The sequence below is a fragment of the Molothrus aeneus genome, chromosome 7 (genome assembly GCF_037042795.1).
Source record: "Molothrus aeneus isolate 106 chromosome 7, BPBGC_Maene_1.0, whole genome shotgun sequence".
Classification (NCBI taxonomy): domain Eukaryota; kingdom Metazoa; phylum Chordata; class Aves; order Passeriformes; family Icteridae; genus Molothrus; species Molothrus aeneus.
Window position 1 is genome coordinate 32,948,120 of NC_089652.1, and position 15,420 is coordinate 32,963,539.

General features: G+C 40.2%; 1 protein-coding gene across 2 annotated transcripts in view; it reads left to right on the plus strand.

The window, feature by feature from the left end:
• THSD7B (thrombospondin type 1 domain containing 7B) overlaps nt 1–15,420 on the plus strand; it is a 299,199-nt gene that overhangs the window by 199,184 nt on the left and 84,595 nt on the right. For both annotated transcript variants that reach the window (XM_066553613.1, XM_066553614.1), the window contains exons 14-15: nt 3,826–4,020; nt 8,265–8,528. In XM_066553613.1, the coding sequence (XP_066409710.1) occupies nt 3,826–4,020; nt 8,265–8,528 (459 nt within the window). The remainder of the gene's footprint in view (nt 1–3,825; nt 4,021–8,264; nt 8,529–15,420) is intronic.

Sequence of the window (15,420 nt, forward strand, 5' to 3'; positions counted from 1 at the left end):
GTTATGTTTCCTTATTGGAGGCAGTGCTGTGCCTGTACTATTTCATTCTCAATACAATTCCTTTTGTTAGGATCATCTCCAATGCTCTAAAGTCAGGCACGAGCACCTGAGAGCACCCGAGTCCCCTCAGTTTGATGCTGACACCCTGCTTTGGTGATGCTGTAACATCATCCAAGGATGCCTTCTGTGCCTCTGCAATCTGACAGTGTGCAAACATTTGATTTCACCATCTAAAAGTTTATAGGAGAAGTGTCTGTTATTTACTTTCAATTTAGGAGAAATGTAGTTACAGAATGTAGCTCCCATATGCTTGCGTGTGCCATATGCTGAGATGCTGGCACGCAGACACGCTCTTGTGGGTGGGAATGCACAGCCAGAGACAGAGACTGTCACACTGCATATCCCCTTAGCAGTCCTTGCTCAGTCTCCTGGCAGGGCCCTGTAGCAGCAGAAAGGGAAATTTGCTCCCCAAGCTCTACATTTAACACTTGACTTAAGCCTTGAAGCAAAGCATGCAGCTATTTTCATTGCTCATATTTATTGCTTCGTTGTGTTGGCACCTTCACAGGTGCATCCACACAGTCTGCTAAACAATTCCAGCCCTTCCCTGAAAAAAATTTATTTTCTTTCAGCCTCTTAAACCTGGCTACCTTTCATTTTAATTCATGATCTCATGTTATCATTACAAGAGAAAGTGTTTTGGTTTTTATTTTTTTTGTGGCAGCAGTTCTTTTTATATCCGTGGAATTGCATTAAAATGTCACACCATAGTTTGGCCCCAAGTGCTTAATTTGAGTTTGGTGGGGTTGACTGGTGGTAATAAAAAAGAATAGTAGGAGTTCAAGAGGAAATCCTGCATTTTCTCTCTTGGTGGGAATGAATATTATAATTTGAAAGCCTTTATCTGGAAGAGTCCGATTATTAGCAGTTTTAGTCATATGTTTGTGTCCATTTTAAATGCTTTAAAGATGGTAGAAACCACACATTATGCCTAGGAGGGATTTGTTACTCTGATTTTTTTTCCTCAGTGCATAGGACTGCAAATGGACTGCATTTGCTCTCTGGGGGTATCCTGCTTGAAAAAACAAAAGAAATGTTGACATAACAGAAATAGCTTTGCGGTATGAGTTTATTTAAAACCATTGTGACAGAACTGAGGATTAAGGGGAAATATTTTTTATGCAGCATAAACCACATATGAGCCAAACCAATCAGTAGTTTGAAACCACCAAGGATAAATAATTTTATTTTCCTGAAGGTTCACTGAAAACAAATTTCTCTCATTCTCTTTCCAGAAGTGCCTGTATATGAAAATATTTTTTCTCTTAGAAGTTAAAGCTAAGCAAACTGGGAAGTTTGCAGGAAGCAGAAATGAGGGGATTGGTTTCTGATGGAACTGCTGGAGTTGGGTCCATTTTCTCTGCTGCTTTCTGCCTGCCCCATCCCAATCTGTTAAAATGCCCTAATGGGCTTTTGCTTGATCATTTTGTTTATTTTAGCAGTTCAAGCAGCTCACCTCAGGCTAAGTTTTAAGTATGTGGCAAGAGTCACAGGAGATCCTCCTCCTCCCCTCCTTAAGGGGTTATGTCTCTTATCAGAGTACACATTAGACATTCTTTTCAGCCCCTTCTTGTCTCCATGCTTATACATATACATATCTAATTCACTATATTATTTGTTACTTTAACTTTCCTCTCTCATGTTTCCATTGTCAATAATTTCTTTAAGCTCCATAATCTCTGTCAAATATTTGCCCTGATTTCATATGTCCTTATATATATAGATCTATTTTAGCATCCAAATAGGCTCAGTGAACTTGGTGAATTATTTGAATGCTTAAAATTGTGGCTGTTTGTGCACAAGTTGGGGCGGTTAGACAATAACTGATCACAGCAGTGGGGTGTCTGGTTTAACATCAGTAACTAGAACTTCTATTATTTGTCCTGACATCATTAATAGTGTCAGGAATGAGCTGTGCTTTTCTGGCAGCTCCCACTGAGCATGGCAGTGGGGTGGTTTGCTCTGGAATCACAATTCCTGCTGCGTGGTGCTGGCAGTGGAGGACGACGTTCGTGTCCCTTCCAGCCGCTGTCGCGGTGCTGAGGAGATGCTCTGCATCCCCTTGGCCACACCTCACGTGGTTACAGCTGTGTGGCCAAACCTGGGGTGTCCTTGCTGAAGGCAATGAGGCTGCACAGACCTTGGCCACCAGAGTCTCTCACTTGTTTAACCTTCCTGAAGAGGGCAATTACACCGTGTCCCCATGTGGAGTGGTGACCTCTGTCCCGTAATGAGGAGGGGAGGGCTCCAGGCTCACAGCTGGAGCTGGGAGCTAGGAAGGGTCACAGCATTGGAAGTGAAAGGCAAGGATCAGCAATTTAGAGGTGGTTATTAGTATGCTGATTTGCTGTCACTTGAGTCTAAAGAGACGTTTAACAATTGCTTGCCTTTTGCATGCTCTTCAAAATGCTGATTTTTTTCCATAGAATCTAATTACATTTTAATAAGATGTTTTTTTTATTTTCAGGTGATTGCTAACCCATTCCTTTCTCCCATACAGTGCTATAGTTAAAACCCAAAAAATCATGTGTATTCATTGCAGAGTTACACCCCAGTAAATCCTTTAACTGTAAGAAAACAGAGTTGTTTTTACCTTTCTTTTCATGCACTCTTACTCACATTAAATGCTGGCAACAAGGAAAATATATGCAGCCTCAAAAACCTGAATTATTTAGCAATTGTCATAAAATAATATCACAGGTTGTTAAAGTTAAATAATAAAATCTGTATTAAATAACTTCATCCTTAGTAGTTTTATGATACAATGTGTGGACTTGCCTAGAATCAGAGAGCCCAACATGACTAAAATCTCATGGCCAAATTCAGTTCCTTACTCTATCCCTGAGTTTATTACCTTAATCAAGTCATGACCTGCCTTTGCTTTGTTTCACTTACACTAGAGGATATAAATAGCCTATAATCTTGGAGGTTTTATGAGAATTAATTATTATTAATGAAATGAAAGACTCCATGATGTGCAGGCTATTTTTATTTATTATAATTACTTACTATTAATTCGCTGAATTTAGCAAGTTTTATCCTAGGTTTCCTGTGACTCAGATTCATACATTAAATACTTTTGTTCTCTATCATGGCTATACAGTACCAATATCCACCGTGAAAAATTAATTATTACTTCTAAAAAAGGACAACAGATAAAGTGGGAGAGTATAAGTGGTATCACAATATTTAGGGAGCTCGATGTGGAGGGGCCAGATCTGGTACTTACCTTGCTGAAGGAAGCATTTAGCTGTAGCATCTACTCAGTCACTCCTTTCATCTGAAATATGGAAAAAATGATGGTTTTGGAAAAAGAAGCTTTCTTTTATAGTTTTTAGGGGCTTTTTTTTTACCACAGTTTCAATTCCATGAGTAGCAAACGCATCACAGCTTGTGAATCCTGGCCTCGACCAAATATGTTTTCTGGCACATGGCCACAGTGTTACCTATTTTCTTGCTTGATTGTACAATGTATCATTGGTTAAAGTGTCCCCACAACCTTTAAAATGACTGCTCCTTGAGAATATTGAGTTTATATCATCATTTAGATAACACACTGGTCAAACAAGAACGTGTCTTAATGGTTTTGTGAAATGGTTTTGTCACTCACTGAGTGACACACAAACAATGCCCTAAAACCAAATCAGCTTTATCCTGTTAATCCAGGGGAGAGAATCTCACACAGAACACCAGGACTGACTGCCCTGAGTGTAATACAGTATATATATATATGAGAACATAAGATTTCTGTGCCCTTGCTTGCAGCTGTGACGTGCCTGTCGGAGCAGGGCGGCCCTGCCGCCATCGGGGACTGCGTGCGGTGGGCAGGAGCGATGCCAGCCCTGGTCCAGGAGTGCCACATTCCCTGCAAGGATGACTGCATTTTCACCCCCTGGTCTAAATTCACAGCCTGCTCCTCTGACTGTGACACAGCCAGGAGCAGGAGGCGCTCGCTCACAGGTATAATCTTTTTCAATATTTGTCCGATTGGGAATAATGCCCTTGCAGTGTTGGAGTGGTGGGAAAATCCAGAACATCCTTCACTGGTTTTTCATCTGGCACTGATCATTGCCAGCCTTATACACATTCCAGTACAAGAGCAGTGCAGAAAAGGTATAAAGGTTTTAGATGTAAACCAAATGAAACAGTGACCAGGCTTTGTGCAACTTTATCTGAGCTATTAATCTGGGGAGCATGCAGAAAATACACATACAGGAGTACAAATCAGTGTGATTTTCTGGAGGAAGTTTATAACTGGAAGTTTTGTGCTCAGCAGTATGCTCCAGTTCAACAGGGCAAATTAATACCATGAATAAAGAAAACCCAGTACCATTGGAGCAGCTTTGTTTGATCTTTTACATCTGTTCGTTAAGCTCACCAATTCAAACCATTTGATGGATCAGTCTTCCATACTTGCTGTCGAGGTTTGTTATTATGTTATTTGAATGCTGACCAAACTGAAAAGCTTTGAAACTCCTTAATATGAATAGTTTGGAACTGCATATTTTGCTGGGAGTTGTCTTCCCCCATGTGCATAGTTAAGTAAAAAAGAATTATACTGTGCTTACATGGTTTACAAGAAATTTGCTGTTATTGTTCTTCTGAATGCTCACATCTTTTCATGTGTTGTGTTTGAGAGCTAATATGAACCTGGCTTGAGTTGCTCCTTTAATAGGGGTGAAACTTCAAAGATTTTGACTGTGGAGTAGAGTGCTAAAATTGCTGTAAGAATATCTGCTGAGATAAAAGCTGGGACCTGAAGGGCAGCAAAATGTGGTGGCCACCACTGCTCCTTCCTCCTAGACTCACTTGTCCTTGGCTGCATGGCTGTCTTACTCCATTTGTTACTGCTGGAATGTTCTGTGTGTTTTACTAGCTAACAATTACAGCACACATTTATACTGGTTTCAAGCTGCCATTTGTCAGTGTGGCTCATTAAAGGATAAAGATTTCTTTTTCACATAAAACCCCAATATTATACAATGCTCTGTAGTTTCTGGCAAAGAGCATATTCTAAAGTGTTCTCTATACCAGTGCCTGTATGTTTATAGTAGGAGAAATGCTTGATCCCTAGCAAAATAATAGGTGCCTGATATTACAAAAAATATGTAAAAAATAGTGAATAATTACTTACAGGTAGTTCTAAATCTGATTTTTCTTTATGAGCATTGTGGAAGTTACAAAACAGTTCAGCCCTACCTATCCCCTTTCTTACTCTGCTCTACATCAGATGGAGATCTGTTCAAGTAAGTGGACCTAAAAAGATTTGTAGTGCCCGGGTTCTGTTGGTTTGTCTCCTCATGCACTGCATTTGTGACCAACCACCACCAGTCTCTCCCATCCGACCTTGCTGGGTTCTGTTTTTCCTGCCAGGATGGAGCTTGTGGTCTCAGCCCGTGGCCAGTGAAGGTGTCCTGAAAAGCAAGCGGTGAACGTGCAGTGAGTGTCCCAGGTGGGGATGTGACAATGCCCCAGAGAGCAGCAAGGGACACCCAAATCAGACACTGGCTTTGGTTAGGCCCCCTCTCAAAAGGGGAACTCAGTGAGACCAGCACCAACTTGTACTTGCATAAATGCTTCTGGAAAAATAGAGATAGACAGAAGTCTTGAAAAAAATCTCATCTGCAGGAACTCAAAGATTAAGGAAAATGCTATTTTCAAAAGTATTTTTTGATGTTAAGAGACCTTTATCCATTTGCATTTCACCTCTCTGTAAGTGTGCATGAATTGTACCTCTTGTTCATCAACTGCGTGTGTCTGTTCTCAAGCGAATGCTTTGGCTTCATTATAAGAGTTCATTGATAATGTCATTTAGTGGAAATCTTCTAATTGTTTGCTAAGTATTTGCTTGCTCTCCACTCAATTTTTAATAGTATAATTCATTTTACTTTGTAATTTGTCATTGACTCTACATATGAAATTAGTCATTACTTTAAGTGAAAGACTTATTACAGAACATATCAAAATTCAAAGTCATAATAATGGGAACACCGTTTTTAGGTGAGTCTTCAGTTAATTAATACAGTCAGTTAATTCTCTGCATTATGGATACAAAACACTTTCTGTATTTTTAATGTTTCCTATAATTTTTATTTACAGTATGTATTACCTGATAATATTTAATATATATAATGTTTGTTATAATATATATATATTATATATATATAATATATATATATATATAATATATATATTTTATATATATTTATATATATATATATATATATATATATATATATATATATATATATATTATCAGGTATATATATATATATATATATATATATACCTGATAATATATAATATATATAATGTTTGTCAGAAATGTAATTAAAAAAGAAAATTCTATTTAATTGACGGGTTTATGTACTCAAAAAATTTTGGAGATGGTATTTTTAGCAGCAATCTTTAAAGCAGTCTGTAAAGATGATAAAAATACACTACCACTAATTCTAAAAATATTTCTATTTCTATTCTATGTGAAGAGTATGGGATCAATGTCACTTTTCCCCTTAAAATAGAGCTTTCATAGCAGCTTCATTTAGGGGGAAGATTCCAAGAAAACAGATGGCAGGGCAAGTTGTTAAAAAAACCAGTCACATTAGTATGAGATTATTGACATCCTTACCTCAGTGTGTTGTGCTTTGTGTCATGGTGGCAAAACATGGGCAAATCCCAAATTCCCATGTTTACTAACACAATGCAGAGCACACAACTGAACATACAGAGTTTGTGGCTTCTCAAACAGAAAAGGCTGGAAATGCCATTAGAGAGCTCTCAATCTAGTTAAAGTCTCTTAAAAGACTTTCCTTAAAGTATGGGGAGCTGTACCTGCATTTCCTCATAAATATATACTTTAAAATGTAAACATAGATTTATCTACCAAACTATAAAGATGCTGATTGATTTTTTTTTTGCATCATTTTGTGCTGGCAAATTCTACATTCCCCAGAACTCTGAAAATACCATTTTGAAGGAGCTGAGGCTTGAAGGATGGTGATACTAAGGGTCTACAGTCAGGGGCCTTTCCTTGGCAGGTACATATGTGTATGGAAACAGGCTTTGATGAGACCCAGCTTGTCTGTAGTGAAATGGCTCATGGTTCCACACTGGAAAGGGGGTTGTTGAGTTATACAAGTTATCTTTTGGTTTTAGTATCTTATTTGTGTGCAATGAAGAGAAAACATTTCTTCTGGGATCAAAGCTTTAAAAACCTTCTGCAAAAGTGTTTTTAGTGCATCCAAGATTCCCAAGGAATATTTTGAGGATGGCATACAGATACAGTTTGTTGCTGATGCCAAATGCAAAGACATTACTGAGCTCAGCCAGCATCAAGATTGTTCCACGGCACGCTGGCTGACCTGTGCCAAGAAAAGCATTGATTTTTATCTTTGGAGGCTGTGCACAGACATTTGTTCCCTTGAGCAGTTATAGGGATGCAGAGAGCTTGAACTCTCTGTTTTGCATTATTTCTTCTTGTACTGGGGACCGACCCCTTCTCATGCCTTGAAGTCCTGCAGGACGAGGGCATGGAGAGTGCAATTGCAGAGAGCTGTACTGTGGGTTTATTTGGATGCTCCTCCTGCTTCCTAAAACTACTGAAAGAGCTTTCTTTTAAAACCTGTTGAAGGAACAGAGCAAAGGAAAACATAAAAGCAAGCACAACCATTGAAATACTTTCCAGCACTAATAATTTACCGAGGATTATCTTTTTCTGTTTTCTTCAAAGCATGGTTTGTGTGCACAGCTCATCTTTAACTAATTTGTAAAGAAATCTCATAGAAGTTGTAGCTAATTTAGGGTCCTCTGGAAGTTCTCCTGGCAACCATTGATTGCGAACAAATAGAGACAAAACAATCAATTTATTTCCATCAGATAATTAGGGGAAAATGATATTATATGAAATTACAAAGCAGTTTCTGGGCAGACCATTTCTAGAGTAAGACTTTGTATTTTACTCCTTGATCTACCCATCAGAACAGTATTTCCAAGTTCTCTGGTTGCCCCTGGAGATAAGTACGTTGTCCTTGCACGCCAGAGCACTGGCAGCAGCTAATAGATGCTTCAGAAACATCCCTGAATATTAACATTCAGATTGTCTTGGTTCTAATGTGTTGAATTCATGCAAGTATAAATAATATGAGGCGTTGTTATCAAGAGCAGCAGAAGTTGAGCTAACGCGCCGATTTCTGTGGTCGGAACAGGGCGAAGCAGAAAGCGAGACAAATGCCAGAACACGGAACTTTATCCTCAAGTTGAGACGGAGCCGTGCCCCTGCGAGGCGTTCACCTCCCAGCCCCATGGGAATTGGTCTGACTGCATTATCAGAGGGGGTGCAGCCGAGCTGCAGCTGGGAATGCTGGCCCAGGGAGCGGCCAGGGAGTGTGGCCAGGGCGTGCGGCTGCGAGCCATCGCCTGCTACGACAGGAGCGGCAGACTGGTGGAGCCATCTCGCTGCAGCACTTCGGGTAAGGAGTGTAGAACAGCCCTCAACACGTGTGAATAGCACTCTGTGGCTCATGGTGGAGCTTATCCCCCCAACACCTGTGAATAGCACTCTGTGGCTCATGGTGGAGCTTATGCGAGGTGTGTGCTTGCTGGAATAGCTCTCACAAGTTTGTCCTGGGTGTGGAACACAGTTCCTTGAATATCTTCTTATTGCTCTTTAATAATGAAGTTTTCCTCAGGGTAAGGGTCTGCTGGCATTTCTGCTATGGAAATGAAGCACAAGAAGGCTAAAGTTGGCTACAGTGCTAGAATACCAGAGACATTTCCCTAAAAATCCCGTAAAAGTAAAAGCTTCAGAGGAGGTGTATTTATTTCAGTCAGCATTTTGTTTGAAGATATCTCCTACTTCTGCTTTTACTTGTTTAGAATTTTTTATTCCCTTTCACTAAGTTTGGAGGTTTGCATGGTTGTTTTCAATGAAGGAATTTGCAATTTTCTAGAGAAAATTATATTTAATTACAAAATGCCTGTGATGTCGCCTGCTGTCCCTCATGCCAGGCACACATGGCTTCAGCAGCCAGTGGTCTCCTCCTACAATTATCTGCCTGTGTTAAGCTCAGATTCACGGAGTGTATTTTCATAAATTCTTAGAGTATATTTTCATGTCCCTGCTTCCTGGGATACTTACATTTCTTGTATAATCTAGTAACCTATATCAGAAAGAGGGGAGAATTAAAATCAGGGAGAGCAGGGCGTGTCATTGCATTTGGGTGTTTTTTCCCAATTTCCATGATATGCAGTTCATTGAATGGTTTAAGTTGGAAGTGACCTTAAATATCATCTCATTTCAGCTCCCTTCCACTATCCCATGTTGCTCCAAGCCCTGTCCAACCTGGCCTTGAACACTTCCAGGGATGGGGCAGCCACAGCTTCTCTGGAAACCTGTGCTAGAACTTCAACACAGTTAAGAATTTCTTCCTGGTATCAAATCTAACCCTGATACCTGTGCATTTGAAGCCATTCTCCCTTGTCCTATCACTTATCACATACATAAGCCTTTATTTTAGGAGCAAAATCTCAAGCTGGGCTGCCCCCAAACCACTGCTGCTCTCTGACTTAGAGCCAAAAACCTTGGGTCAGCTTGGAGCAGGATGTAGCAGTTTGGAATTCTGCTGATGAGCTGTATGATGGGAGGGGGAGAAATGATGTCTCAGGAGGAGATTAAGTGATACAGTGAGCACCACAAGTGCTCCTGAGGGTATGAGGGAGCAGAGAAATCAGCTCTCTGGAGGGTCTTCATGATGGGGATCAGCAGCCTGAGCCACGTGTAATAAAAGGGAAAAAACCCTCCACCTTAATGAAGTGATTCAGTCCTGGAGTGAATTCCTCTTGCAGCTGTTGATGGCTGTTCCAGCTGGCTGCACAGGTTCATAAAGCAGCTTTCCATGGTTTGTGTTTCAACAATGTGCTTTTGTACCAACTGATTGTGCCTCTGTGGCCCATGAAGGAGGAGTAGTATACCTTTCCCCCACATTACCTTTTCTCCTGCAAAAAGGGAGCTGCTGGGTTTTGAAGGTGGGTTTGCCTGTGGCATGACTTGCTCTTTTGAAAAACTCAGGGTTTTTATCACTGTTAAAAAGGGGAGGTTGTCTATGCGTGGGGTTTTTCTAAATAACCTTGAAGCCTGTTTTCTGTCAGTGGTATTTATGTGGCATTTTTAATGATCTGGCTTCTCTTAGGGAGGTAGTAGGGAGTGGTAACTCCAGGGGAATATTGTTCACTTTGTTGTCTTCAGGTTTTTATGTGAGCAAAAATGATTGTGGCACTGCCCTGGCACAGGGCCCACGTCAGAGGCAGAGGGGTGGTCAGTGACTTTGGGCATAGACTGATTAAAAATGGGCAGAAGCTCCACAGGCTCCACTTCTATCACCTGGGACCTGCCTTCCAAGGTTACCCGAAGACAAGTCTGATATTTATGGTCTCTAGAGCTGGGAACTTTCAAAATCCACTTCTGAACACCTTATTGAATTAGTGATAGAAACAAATCATTATCCAATTAATAATTAGCAGAATGCTTTTCAAACATAATGGAGAAGAGCAATTTACAGAAGCATGAAGAATTGCTAAGCCCTGAGAAATTATTCATGTCAGTGTTTTTTTTAAGCAGCTCAGTTTGTCTTGCTCACCATTAGTATCAGGTGACCTTTTAACATTTGCTGGCTGGCCATGATTATGGCTAATTAATTCATTGTCTTATATATTGAATGGCAATCACTGTGGTATCTGGGCATTGTTCTTGCTTTATGAGGTGGGGATAAGCAGGTTCCTCTTTTACTCCTTTCAGGCTTCTCTTTGTTTCCTACTTTTTTCCTTCTGCAGTGCTTTTCCTTCCTTTCCCTTGAACCAGAACAGAAGTGAGAAGATGTAAGCCTTAGACCTCAGTTCTTTGATACGTCCTTTTGAAGAACTGCAGAATGTAGAAAGAGAGATGTAGGGATGTAAATTGGCCCTCAAGAGTAGGAACAAATTTGTCCCAGGTTTGATAATGTCCTGAGTACATGGTGTAGGACAATAAAAATGGTGTAGAACAGAATAGCTTGTAGCTTTTTTGGAGAGCAAACTCTGGGCTCGTGCCTTCTTGCTGCAGTGATTTTCATTTTCCGTGACTGAAACCTTGTGAACTTAGACTTGAGTAAGGTTTATTTCACTTGGTCAATGTGACCTATTATGTGAGAGTATCAAAGTTGTCAAGTGAATGTACAGTTCACTTGGGTCTGGTGTAGAAATAAACTGCTCAGAAGGGTTCTGGTTCTGGGGCCCTGCTCTGACGCTGACTTTTTGGAGTGATTCTGCATTTGCAGCTTGGAGGGCGAGGGGGGAGCCTAAACAAAAACCCAGTTCAGTTTGTTCATCTGTGTTTCCTACAAGTTTAGACTCCAACTGTCCTAAGCCTATTATCTGCAAATATATTAACCCTTGAAGCATAGCTTCCCAACTGGAAATGGACATTTTCTCCCCATTGGTGTAGTTACTGCAAGCAGAGTATCCCAAGGTCCAGAAAGAGTCAAGACAGAAGCATTCCAGCTGTTCCTTTTTGGAAATGCTCTGTCTGCCTGCCTGAGGTCTACAGTTTGTTCTGTCAGGACCTGAAGCCCAGGCTGGAGGGAGGGATCTTTGCCCTGACCCACCAGAGCTGAGCAAGCCTGGTGTCAACAGTTTGGGTCAGCTGTAGTGGGCACACTGATCACCACTGACTGATTTACCCATCCTCACTGCTATTTAATTGTGTGTTAGCTCATGGTCATTAGATATGACAAGCTTAAAAATACTAATCACAGGCTTTTCTGGATTTTATTCCTTTCTATACCAAATCTTTTCTCCAGGAAAAAAAGTACACTTTTTTTTTTATAGCTATCTTTTCTGATAAACTGCTTTATTTTGGTGGTGTCACCTTTTTCCTTGATCACCCATTCAATAAGCTTGAGAAATGAGTGATCTGCATTTTCCAGTTGAGCTAGTGATTTTCTCCCAGGTTTAGTTCGCCCTTGCTTTTCTTCCTTTAATTTGGAAATGCACCTATGAAATCACGGATAGAGGTAACTACCTCTAAATGCATTGCAAAATTATAATTGGTAGTTTGCCTCCATTTTCCTTCCCATCAGAAGACTTCTTACACTGAGTTGAGCTCGCTGCTAGTCCAGAGGGTCTTCATTTTCTTACTGTGTCTGGAGCATCCTCTTTGGCCATGAAATTGTCCTTTTAATTGCAGTTCATCCGCTTCTCAATCTGTCATCTGAGCTGCTCATACTATTTTTGAATTTCCATCTCCTTTGTTTTGAACAATTTCCCGTCATCCCTTTCCTTCTCTCTTGTGTGCGATGCCAACAGGGTTTTTTTAATCTTAGAGGAACACAGGGTGCCTCATCTGTTCCAAATCAAAGCTGGAGATTTCTGTGCACTTGCATGGAGGTTCTGCTTTTGATCCGACGAGCAATTTATGGAAAGCAGGAGTTTATGAACAGTGCTTATCCTATTCAAATTCTGCTATGCTCACAACAACAGGAACCTGGAAGAAAAAGGCACCACAGACAAATAGATCCTGGTTTTAAATCACAGAGCGCTTAGCTGTGACCTGCACTCACCTTAAAAAGCTTTAATTATCTCTGAATTTATGAAGGGCACAGCAGGGATGCTCAGACACCTCCTTACTCTCAAGAGTGCAGTGTCTCCTTCTGTGAGCTCCAGCTTCTGGTGGACAAACCCATCCTAAAATGAAAATGCTGGGATTGACTCCCCTCATTTTAGGAGAAAATGAACTGTTTTCAGGTATTTTTTAAATCCTAGATTTTAATAATCATTCTGCAATTTTTTATTTTTATAGCTCAAAAGCCATAAGCAGAGCCTAATAGGTTAAAGGAATATGAGTCAGATCTGTCCTGATCTGAAAGCAAACTTGCTGCTCCTACAAGGTTTTGTGAGAAAAAAATGAAAAAAAAGGTTGAAAATGCAACATTGAATAGGTGCTTGTTTATTTTTGGAAGTGTATCAGTTTTAGTAATTACTGTGGTACGCATTTTTGCACATCTGGTAAATTTTATTTATAAGAGTGAAATTGTAGAAACCCTGATTTTGAAAACCTTCAGAAATTGGAACTTTTCTGAACAGACATCTCTCTGTGTTTTGGAAAATATTCCAAAGTTTAATTTTGTTCTTAGTCTGAGTGACATTTTATACTGAAATTTCAGTATTTAGTACAACCTGTTGATTTCAGAACCCAGCTAGGCTCTCTGTAATCACTTCCCAAAGATAACAAAGACATCCTTGTTTTATCAACACTGCAGCACAGATCCAAAACACAGCCCCATACCAGAAACTGTGACGAAAATTAACTCTACTCCAGCCAAAACCAGCACAGTCTCTGTGTCCTTTTTATTACATGGCTATATTGCTACTGGAAAGCTTTTCAAGGACTGCTTGAGGAAGAAGCTTCAGCTAAAAATTCACCTTATTTTCTGTCTATCCCATCCCCTGACATGGGAATTAAGGCTGGATCACAGGACTGTCCTGCCCTCGAGTCCCCACTTCAGGACTCTTTGAAGCCATTGCCACCTTTGACTGTTTTCTGCTCTCTCACAGCTAAATAGCTTCTAAATTTAGCTCTGAAATCCTGGCTGGGTTCTGCTCTGGACTCTCTCTGACATTCCTACATGTCTCCTTGGGTGTGTGGTGACACTTTTAATTACAGCTGTGGCTGCCAGGGGAGCTGTAACACAGACACAGAGCCTGGGAAGGACCTGGCCTCCACTTCTTGTTTGACTACAGGATTTTTACATACTGCTCCCAAAACAGTGCTCAAAGAATGATGATTTATTCCTTATATTTTCCTTTGCTGGTTTTTTCTTTTCATTTTCAAAATCTGTTCACCATAAGAAAATTTGGCCACGGTTCTTCCTTTATGGATGTTAAAAGACTTATCAAATGAAATTGGATCACAGGACAACTGTTCAGACATTGAGTTCTCTATGTTTTTCTGGCAACAGAATCAAAGATAAACAGCCATCAAAAAAGTTATTTCTGAATGGGTCAAACTGGCTATCAAAGAAGCTTATTTAAGGCAAGGTGAGACTTCCCCTGAGGCATTAGTACACAGAAATGCACATTCTTCTAGGTCTTTATCTTCTTAGAGAAAGGAAGCATGCATCTTAAGAAAAAATATTTAGAGACTTGGCTTTTGGAGCAGCATCTTCTGTAAGTGCTGCATTTAGTCAGAGTGATGTCTGTTGTTACTCCTTGGCTCTAAATGCACATCTTTATTGCTTATCTTCTTGCCCAAATTTCTTTTATGCTTTTTGCTGCATTCCATAAAATGACCCCTTTGAAGAGGTGGCAGTGCCAGACTTTATGAAGGAATGGCTTTTTACTGCCCTCAAAGAGACTTTCTCATGTTTGACATTCACCATCAGCTGCCTCTTGCTGGACCACCTCTGCCCACCCTTGCTCATGTCCATCACTTTTGTTTCTATTATTGGGCTCAGTTAGGGGATTTTTTGTTTTGTGTTTTTTTACAGATTGATTAAAGCTCTTCCATGGGACTTGGGAATGTTTTTAGTGTAGAAATTGTAACTCAGTGTAGAAATAGTGTATGGGAGCTTTAGGAGAGCTGTGATAGCAGGTTAATGCACTGGGTGATCTCCTGCCCTGATTTCTGCAGCAGGCTGTGGAAAGAGAATTTCCTTGAAATGTGGCCCGTCTCTTTGGCCTTAATAACACATTTGTCACAAATACAGCCTGTTATGAGGCAAGGCTCTAATAAAATGTTACCATACAAAGATAGACCTAGAATTAACATTTTTCTCTCCCTACATGTCATTCCATTTAATATGCTATATTGGAAGTATGAAGAAATATTTAGCCTAATCCTGTTCATGAATTACGTATTCTAGTTCTAAGACCTCTGTACTTCTACTGCTCATGGAGAGCTTCATGATCCCTCTGAGATGTGTGGCTGCACTGGGAAGTGAAGTGGGAGTTCGTAGGATTTCTCTCATGTCTTATGTGGGAGTTTTTGCAGCATTTTTAAACCTTTTTGCCTTTTGCACAGCTCTGATGAGCAGGAGTTTTAAGCAAAAAAAAGGATGACAAATAATTTTTGAGTGGAGAGTGACAATTCCATATCTTTACCACTGTTGAGGAGCCCTGTGGCAGCTGGACATAGTAGGTACTGTGGTGGAGTTCAGTGGACATTAAAGGGTTTAATGTCTGACACATTCTGAAAATTTTCAGAAGCAACTTAATTAAAATTAAACCTAAACTTCAGCTCAGTCTGTTCTGAGGATTATCCTTGTGATACTGATGGGTAGTAGAGAATTTATCCAACCTTAGTCTGTTCCTGGGCCTGAAATACACTTTAAT